Source organism: Diceros bicornis, chromosome 18, assembly GCF_020826845.1.
Source record: "Diceros bicornis minor isolate mBicDic1 chromosome 18, mDicBic1.mat.cur, whole genome shotgun sequence".
Taxonomy (NCBI): Eukaryota; Metazoa; Chordata; class Mammalia; order Perissodactyla; family Rhinocerotidae; genus Diceros; species Diceros bicornis.
Window position 1 is genome coordinate 14,516,507 of NC_080757.1, and position 10,428 is coordinate 14,526,934.

The 10,428-nt window shown below is 41.2% G+C and overlaps 1 protein-coding gene across 1 annotated transcript; it reads right to left on the reverse strand.

Annotated features, from left to right (window-relative positions):
- Nucleotides 1–988: 988 nt before the first annotated feature.
- LOC131417088 (olfactory receptor 3A10-like) lies at nt 989–1,936 on the reverse strand. The gene has a single exon (XM_058560058.1). It carries the CDS (start codon nt 1,934–1,936, stop codon nt 989–991), a length of 948 nt encoding a protein of 315 aa, XP_058416041.1.
- Nucleotides 1,937–10,428: the final 8,492 nt, after the last annotated feature.

The window sequence follows — 10,428 nt, forward strand, 5'->3', positions numbered from 1 at the left end:
TAAAACTTACTATTCTGAATGCTTCTTCTCATGAAGCACGTGATGATACATTCTCTCGTTTTTGGTGGAGGGGCTGTGAGAGTCAGCTCATGCAGCGACATGAGAATGTGTTGTTCCCACTGACAATTAGTCAGGATGAGGACACTGGTTTCAGGAACAGGGATTTGAAAGTGCTGCTCTGAAGAAGATGCTGGTAGGGTGCTCTGACAGGCGCCAACACCCTGCTCCTAGGTTATGTCAAACCCCAATTTAATTTCACAGTCCTAGGTTTATTTCCTGAAGAGGAATCTTTTAAAAACCAGACCCTAATCTCTGGTATAAATATATTTTATCTTAAAAGATAGGAAGGGCAAACACTTTGTTTTTATTAACATTTTAAATATATTTCAACTGAAGAGTCATTAAATTAAAAAAAATACAAAATAGTTTATGTGTCCCATTTCTTGATCCACATTATAATTTTTTCCCATCTGTCTTTTTTTTTTTCGGTGAGGAAGATCAGCTGAGCTAACATCCATGCCAATCCTCCTCTTTTTGCTGAGGAAGACCTGCTCTGAGCTAACATCTATTGTTAATCCTCCTCCTTTTTTTCCCCAAAGCCCCAGTAGATAGTTGCATGTCATAGTTGCACATCCTTCTGGGTGCTGTATGTGGGACACTGCCTCAGCATGGCCGTTGAAGCAGTGTGTCGTTGCATGCCTGGGATCTGAACTTGGGCCACCAGTAGTGGAATGCACGCACTTAACCACTAAGCCACGGGGCCAGCCCCCTCTCCCATCTGTCTTTAATCCATCAGCAACTTAGATACTCTTGTCCCTAGACTTCAGCCAACCCACAGCAAACGACATTCTACCCTGGCCGACAGTATCTACTTTCCTCCCATCCCTCAACCCACTCCTGAAGATGTCCCTGCCCACATCCAGGCCTTTGACATAAGAAAGTAGTGGGGTGTTCAAGGAGGGAGGGGTGTCTCGATGCCCCTACCTTCTCACTCTAGTGGCCTCTTTCCTGTTAGCACTCTCTTCAGGGCACCCTGCACATCAGGGTTCCGGAGGCTGTAGATGACTGGATTCAGCATGGGGTTGAGGATAGTATTGAAGATTCCAATTTCTTTGTCCTTGTCTGAGGCTGACACTGAGCCCAGACGCATGTAACTGAAGAAGCCAGTTCCATAAAACATACAGACCACAGTGAGGTGGGAGCCACACGTGGAGAACGCCTTCTTCCTCCCCTCAGCTGAGCGGATTCGTAGTACTGCAGCTGCAACGTGTGCATAGGACACTGAGATAAGGATCATGGGAATCACCCCCATGAAGGTGGCCCCCACAAAGAGGAGCTGCCCGTTGAGGTGAATGCTGGAGCAGGAGAGCTGGAAAAGGGGTGGGAGGTCGCAGTAGAAGTGGTTGACCACATTAGGGCCACAGAAGTCAAGCACGGACACAGCCACTGTGTGAGTTAGAGCGTTGATGAAGGAGATGGTGCAGCAAATGCTGACCAGGGCACCCTGGACTTCATGGCTCATGCGGGTGCTGTAGGCGAGGGGCTGGCAGATGGCCAGGTAGCGGTCATACGCCATGGCTGTCAAGAGGTGACAGTCCACACCAGCCAGGAGGTGGAAAAAGAAGAGCTGTGAAATGCAGGCGGCATAGGGAACTCTGCATTGGTGGGCCAGGAGACATGCCAGCAGAGGAGGAACAGTGACGGTGATGCATCCAATGTCCAGCAGAGAGAGGGTCCCCAGGAAGTAGCACATAGGGGTGTGGAGTTTGGGTTCCACAAAGATGGCCGCCAGGATGCTGAGGTTGCCCCCGACTGTGACTACATAGGCGCAGAGGAAGAGGGCAAAAAGGATGGGTTGCAGTCTTACGTTCTCTGTTAGGCCAAGAAGGATGAACTCAGTGACAGTTGTCCTGTTCCTCCAGGCACCTGGCTCCATAGGCCACTGCTGAGAGCTGCAGTGGCAGAAGACTTGGACCTGCCAAAAGGGGAAGAGAGACACATAGTAGGCACTTAATCTGTGTCTCCTGGATGCTGGGGTAATATGGCCTCTGCACCTACCAATAGGAAAGGATACTGGCCTAGAGCTTGAGCAGGCTCCTGGGGGCCTCCACGAAGCCAGACATTAACCCTTTCATTGCTGGTTCAGGTTGAGATCCAGGGGATTCCAGGGAAGGGGCTGGAGCAGAGGTAACTACTCTGGGGACCCAGGACAGTGGCTATTTACCAGGATGGGAGGGAAGTGTTTCTGTATTTTACCAGCTATTAAGGTCATATCAGTGTATAGTGACTGACTAGCAGCTCTGACTAGTTCAACACATAAGTGAATGGATGAGGTTCCAGAAAGCACAATATAGGAGCACAGCAACTTGAAGAAGTGTAGGAGGCCAGGATCTCATGAAATCAAAAAGAGATACAAGAGAGGGAGCCAGGAGAGGAGCAAGGAGCAGACCAAGTACAAAAATACACAGAGGCTGAAAACTGAAGACACGAAGACAATTTAAGAACAGACTAACAACATTTTTAAGCGTAAACTGTGAGTATTGTACTAAGTACTTCATATTTATTTTCTCATTTAATTCTCACAAAACTCTTTGGGGTAACTACTGTGACGTCTGGGTACTCAGGACACTGAGGTTTGGAAAGGTTCAATAAGTAGTCCAGGGTTGTAACCCCTTGATGGAGCTGGATTTCAAACCCGGGACCATCTGACTCCCCAAGCCCATGCCTTAACACAATAATCCCTTCCTCATAGCTCATGTCCTCCTATTCCACGATTGGAGAAGATAAATTTCTTCTGTGAGTCTGTCCCATGCAAACAATCCCTCCCTAAGTGCTGGGGAGGCCCAGCAGAATGTCACCTTTGAAGTCAGTGTAGGAGTAACACGAGAGTGTTTCCTGCAGGTGGTGGAATCAGAGAGACAGTGGTGACAGGTAGCATTCATCAAGCACCTTCTGTCCAAGTTACTTTTATGTATTACCTCATTCAATCCCAAAAAGATGAAAGGAAGGGAGGGAGAGAGGAAGGAAAGAAGGAAGGAAAAGAAACAGAAAACAGGAAGCTAATGTTTACTTGAATATAAACTTTTTGTCAAGTATGTTACTCCATTTAACTCCATTATGTGTTACTCCATTTAAACTTTACAAAAATTCTTGAAGATCAGCGATCATTTTACAAATGAGAAAAATGAGGCTTAAAAAAGTTAATTTGTGGGGCCAGCCGGCCGCCGTGGCTGAGCGGTTAAGTGCGCGCACTCAGCTGTTGGCCGCCCGGGTTCAGATCCCAGGCGCACACCTACGCACCTCTTGTCAGGCCGTGCTGTGGCGGCGTCCCGCATAAAGTGGAGGAAGATCGGCTCGGATGTTAGCTCAGGGCCAATCTTCCTCAGCAAAAAGAGGAGGATTGGCGTGGATGTTAGCTCAGGGCTGATCTTCCTCACAAAAAAAAAAAAAGAAGAAGAAAAGAAAGAACTCTGACACGTGAACTTAAATTAACTTTTTTTCTTTTTTTTCTTTTTGTGAGGAAGATCAGCCCTGAGGTAACATCCATGCCAATCCTCCTCTTTTTGCTGAGGAAGACTGGCCCTGAGCTAACATCCGAGCCGATCTTCCTCCACTTTATGTGGGACACCACCACAGCATGGCCTGACAAGCGGTGCGTCAGTGTGCGCCAGGGATCCGAACCCAGGCCACTCCCAACAGCGGAGCGGGCGCACTTAACCGCTACCCCAAGGTGCCGGCCCTATCAGAGTTTTTTCTGAATGGAGAACTTGTTCTTTTTCTTCCAACCCCTTCTGTCTCCCAAGCCCTTTGCCATTATATCATTATTTATCTACATCTATCTATCTGTCTATCTATCTATCTACCTACCTACCTACCTACCTACCTATCTATCCAACTATCATCCATCCATCCAGCCAGCTAGCCATCCATCCATCCATCTATTCATCCATCCATTTTCCCTTCTGTAATATGACAGGCTGTACTGCATTATCTCTAAGTTTATTTAGAGGTATAAGATTGTGTAAATATTGATTCCTCTGCCCAGATCTATTTAAATAGCCGCCTTGGCTCTCTCCAGGCTCTCTCCATCCCCCCGCTGTTTATCCCAATCACCTCACTTCTGACTTCCCTCTCTTTGCCAGCTTCGTCCTTCATTCTTCTAGTCACTCAGAGCAGAAAACCTCACCATTATACTCCACTACCACTTCCTGAATCCAAGTGTCATTCAGTCCTTTATTCTCCTATCAAGAAGGAAAGAGCCTCACGATCATGAGTCATTTTCATCCACCCTTACCCATGAAGGAAGAGAATTAGGAGTTCTGGAGCAGTGAGAAGGCTCGTGGGGTGCTTACCTTTCTGTGAGCACTCTCAGTAAATCTCCTGGGTGGGCTTTCTTGCAGGGAGGGGAGTGAGTGCTAAGCTGATCCAAGGTGGCCTGTTTCCAGAAAGCTTATAAAGGCAGCGAGACAGGTGCTAAGAGAGTCTGTCTTGGTGCTCTTTCTATTTGGGATCTAACAAGCACCTAGAGGCCCTAAAAATTAACTCTCCCAGGGATTATGCAAGAAGCCTGAGGCAGACAGGCAACCTCAGCCATTAAGGATTTCTCTCATCTGCCTAGAATTTTGGATTCTAGCAAAGAAATGCTAGATTCATGACATCATTCCAGGCTCCTAAAATCTCAGAGGAAAGGGGAAAGATATAGTCACCATATTACTGATGGGAAAAATAAGTAAGCCAGAGGGCTTAGATGACCTGCCAAGGCCAGAGAGTGGGTCCATGATGGAGCTCTGGCTGGGCTCCAGATAAGCTAATTCTGGTACTTTTCCTCTCACTTATTTTTCACATGGGCATTTTAAGGTATAACTTTAAAAATATAGGTTAACTAAGGTATAATTTTAATTGTAAAGTTTGGTGAGTTTTGATAAAAGCATACAATCATGTATCTACTACCTCCAACCATATTCAGAACATTTCAACCACTCCAAATATTTCCCTTCTCCTTCTTTGCAGAAGACAACCTCCTCTCCACACCACAGCCCATGGCAACCTCTGATCTGATTTCTGTCCGTAGAGTTTTGCCTTTTTCATAGTGTCATATAAATGGAATCATGCAGTATGTAGACTTTTTTTTTTTTTTTTTTTTTTTTTTTTTTTTTTTTTTGTGAGGAGATCAGCCCTGAGCTAACATCCGCCAATCCTCCTCCTTTTTTGCTGAGGCAGACGGCCCTGGGCTAACATCGGTGCCCATCTTCCTCCACTTTATATGGGACGCCGCCACAGCATGGCTTACCAAGCAGTGCGTCGGTGCGCGCCCGGGATCCGAACCAGCGAACCCCGGGCCGCCGCAGCGGAGCGCACGCACTTAACCGCTTGCGCCACCGGGCCGGCCCCAGTATGTAGACTTTTTATAACTGGATTCGTTCAGTTAGCATAATCCTTTTGAGGTTCATGCATGTTGGCTGTACTAGTATCCCAGTCTTTTTTCACTGAGTGGTTTTCTATTATATGGGTGTATAGCAATTTGTTTAGCTATTCAACAGTTCATGAACATTTGGGTTGTTTCCAGATTTCAGCCAAATAAAGCTACGATAAATATTGCAAAGAAATATCCATTCTTTGTGTGGATATACATCTTCATTTCTCCTTGGAAAATACCTAAGAATGTAATTGTTAGACTTGATATGAGTGGATAGTTAATTTTATAAGAAACTGCCAAACTGTTTTCCAAAGTGGCTGTACCATTTTGCATTCCTACCAGCAATGTATGAGATTGTCTATTGCTCATCAAAATTTAACGTCATCAGTCTTTTTTAATATTAACCATTCTATTAGGTGTGCAGTAGTATCTCACTGTGGTTTAACTTCATATTTCCTTAATGATATTGAACATCTTTTCAAGTGCGTTCACCATCTGTATGTTTTTGATGTAGTGTTTGTTTAAATATTTTGTTCCTCCATCCAAAAAAAATTGGGTTGTTTTTCTACTTCTTATTGAATTTCAAGAGTTCTTTATATATTCTGGATACAGCCTTTAATCAGATAAGTGTTTTGTAAATATTTTCCCAATCTGTTACTTGTATTTTCAATTTCTTAACATTGTCCTTTGAATAATGGACCTTTTAAATTCTGATGATATCGCATTTACCATTTTTTCTTTTATGATGCATGCTTTTTGTGTCTTATCTAAGAAATCTTTGTGTTAATTTGCAAGCTGGCCGCATATATGGAGGGTAAGGGGAGACCGAAAAAAGAGGTGGACCACACCAGATTGGTAGGTGACAGTTTTAATAACCAAGGGAACTTACTTACAAGGCTTGTCTTGGGAGGCTGCAGATGGGTAGATCTTTGTATCCACCTGCCAGAATCTTAAAAGTTTATAAAAAGGCCTGACCTGGGTTCCGTCACGTATACCATCCAGATAGTCTCAACGACGCCTTACTCTCTCAAGGCTGCATCCTTGGAATGGCTCCCACTGTGGGAACAATAAGCCGAGTGTACATTCCAAGGACAGGGGGGTGTGTGAGAAGCCTCTGATTGCCCAAATACAGCTCATGGGTCCACCAATGGTCACGTCCTCTTGATTACCTCCTCCAACACTTTGTCTAATTCAAAGTCACAAATATGTTTCTTCTATTTTTTTCTAGAAGTTTTATATGATATATGACCCATTTTGAGTTGTTTTTTTAATATGGTGAAGGTAATAGTTGAGGATCTTTTTTTTTTCCATATGGATATACGGTTGTTTCAGCACCATGTGTTGAAAAGACTTTCCTTTTTCTATTGAATTAACTTGGCACCTTTGACAAAAGTCAACTGGCCATATATGTGTGGGTCTACTTCTGAACTCTATTCTATTCCATTGATCTATATGTTTATTCTTATACCAATATGCACTGTCTTGATTATTGTAGCTTAATAATAAGTCTTGAAATCGGGTAACTTAAGTCCCCCAAATTTGTTATTCTTTTTTCAAAATTGTTCTGGCTATTCTAGGTCTTTTGTTTTTTCATATAAAATTTAGAATCAGCGCCAATTTCTATAAAACATATGCCAAGATCTAGAGATCAATTTGGGAAGAATTGACATAATAACAATATCGAGTCTTCTGATTCATGAACATGACATATCTCTCCATTCATTTAGGTCTTTTTATATTTTTCGCAGCAATGTTTTGTAGTTTTCAGTGTATAAGTCTTACACATATTTTGTTTAATTTACCCCTATTTCATGTTTTTTAATTTATTGTAAATAGTACTATTTTAATATCAATTTTCAATTTTTCTGCTATTATATTGAAATACAATTGATTTTTATGCACTTTGTATTGTATACTCTGTATTGACCTTTTATACTCTGACCTTACTAAATTCACTTATTCGTTCTAGTAGCTTTTTGTATATTGTGTGGGATTTTCAATAAAGAAGATTGTGTCATCATGAATAGAGACAGTTTTAATTCCTCTTCTTTCCAATCTGTATGACTTTTATTTTTCTTGCCTTACTGCACTGGCTTGCACTTCCAACACAATGTTAAATAAACTTGTAAATGTCAACATCCTTGCCTTGCTTCTGATCTTAGGGGAAACACATTTAATCTTTCTCCACTAATGGTGATGTTATCTCTAAGTTCTTTGTAGATATCCTTTATCAAGCTGATAAAGTTACTTTCTATTTTTCACGTGAGTTTTCATCATAAATGAATGTTGAATTTTGACAAGTGCTTTTTCTGAATCTACTGAGATGATCATATGTTTTTTCATATTTAGTCAGCTGACATGGTGAATTAAATTGGTTGATTGTAGGATGATGAACCAATTTATGTTCCTGAATACCATCTGGTATCATACTCCTGCCTCAAGAACTTCATTTAACATTTTTTATAGTGTAAATCTGCTAGTGATAAAGTATTTCAGCTTTCTTTTCTCTGATAAAATCCTTATTTCACTTTCATTTTTGAAAGATATTTTGGCTGGACATAGTACTCTAGGTTGACAGCTTTTTCCTTTCAATATTTTAGAGATATTACTCCATTTTAATCTGGCTTGTATATTCTCCAGTAAGAAGTCAATTGTCATTTTTATCTTTGTTCTTCTATGTGTAATGTTTCTTCTTCTCTGACTGCTTCAGGACTTTCTTATGTGGTGTTTAGTAGTTTGATTACAGTGTGTTTAAGCCTGTTTTTCTTTGCACTGATCCTGTTTTGGGTGATAATTAAAGTTATCATATCAGATCAGAGGCCCTAAGTGGTACTCTTACAATCTAAGAAACTCTTCTGCCTCCTATTTGGACACTCCCTGTAGGCAAATTATCTGGCCATGATTTTTAAGCAGGATAAATACATGCAAATGAGACAGGTAAAATGAAAGCTTCAGGGACTTATTAATAGAAATTATGGCTTCACCAATAAATGAGATATAGGGTTTGGCTGTGCTAAGAGATAATATGCTAATAAGTTTCCAGTTGGGGGACATCAGGCACTATGGGTAGTACACTGGCCATCTGATAAAGTTCCCTATGTAGTGATCAGGGGGGAGATAGTGGCTAAATGTATTTCTTACCCACATGGGGCTGTCTTCTGCCAGATTTATAACAAGCCATGTTAAATATAGGCCTGGTCCATGCTTTCTTCTTGCCCAAGGGCTTTTCAGTACTGGTTACAAAGCATTGGGCTATTCCAGTCGGTTTGTGGTCAGTGACTTCAGATGCCTGACCCATATAGAACCAGTGTCTCCCTGTAGTTCTCACATCCTAGTTAAAGGAATGTAAAACATACCCTATAGAACAACCAAGAATTCTGTGTGGTCTTCTCGAAAAAGGGGCCTGGATAGCAGGATTAAGCAAGAGGACAAGGTTGAACATCTCAAGGTATGACCTAGAGCAGGGATAGGTCAGGGTGTGGAAAGGCACAGAAGAAAACTGAGGTTCTAATACTAGAGACCAAGACAAAGCACCAATTTCAGGGACCAGAGCCAGGAGAGAGGCCTGTTTCAGAGTGAGAAAGTTTAGAGCTGTGTGGAAATGTTATCAGAGAGAACAGAGAAGGAATGATAAAGAGTAGGTGTCAGAACTCCAGTTATTTGTTAATGCTTTCCAGCTCATTTTTATTGGGTCGCGGAAGCATGCGAATAGGATAGTCAAGGATGCTAAGAGGGTAGAAGAAAAAATTTATGACCTCTAGTTTTAATTTTTAGGTGACCAGATGATGGTACACAAATGAACAGATACCAGAAGAAGACCAAGGCTGGTGAGAAGATGACTCTATTCATGATATGTTTGGTTTGCAATATGTGTGGAAATGTCCATTAGACTGATGAATATATGCATCTGAAGTTTAGAAATGAGGAGTCATCAGGACAGATAAAATCATTCAAGTGAATGAGATAATTCAGGATGCCTTACTATATCAGCAAAATTTCCCAAACTACTGAAAACACAACGTAGTTACATAAATTGTTATGTCAGTAATGGCCACATATACTTTGGCCTTGAGTTTAGAGCACATACTTCCAGCGTTTTGCCATTAAGTGTAATGTTTGTTTCTAAGTTGCAGTAGATGCTTCTTATTTTATTAAAGAAAAATATGATAACATTTCTCTTAGAATTTATTGCAAACAATTGTAATGCTCTATGCAGCATCATTCAAAATTATTTAAAATATTCTACTCATCCTTGGAAACATCTTCCAGATTTCAAGTGTCTTAATTTCTAGGATTTGTTCTGACACTGTTATCTTGAGCAAGCAGCTGTGTCCTATTGCACCTCACGTTTTTCCTCTGTAAAATGAAGAATAATAATGATACCGGCACTCTTGGCCAGAAAGGGATGTCTTGAAAATCAGATAAGATTCTAGACATGAAAGTGTTTTTGTGAATTGGGAAGTACTACTTGCGTGTAAGGAATTATTATTATTATATTTAGTGGTATCTGTATGTGCTTAAATCCACAGCATTTTCACAGTTTTCATACTAGCCTTCAAGAGAGAATTTTATGCCTCTGATAATAATGCTGAGAGAATTTCACATGAGATTATATGAAAATAATAATTATATGTTAATAGCTAACATTGCTACAGCACTTTGTCACAATAGACTGGATTCTTTGAGGGTAGAGACTGACTTTTTCTCTCTGTACCTTATTGTCCAGCATTGAGCTGGACATTTAGTAGGAATTCAATAAACATTTGCTAGGTGAATAAATAAATGAAAATAAGTTTTATATCATTTATTAATTTAAACCTTACATGAGAATTTCTAGGTAATCAGGCCTGGTTTTTAATGCTTGCAGATTCTGTAGGCACGTGGTTGTTATATCTCTGGGCTTATATAATAAGCTGTGCATGACTCTATCATTGTAATTAATATATTGTATTGTAATTTTCTGTGTATTTTAAGTTCCTTGAGTGCAGGTGTTAAACCACTACAGCAAGCAG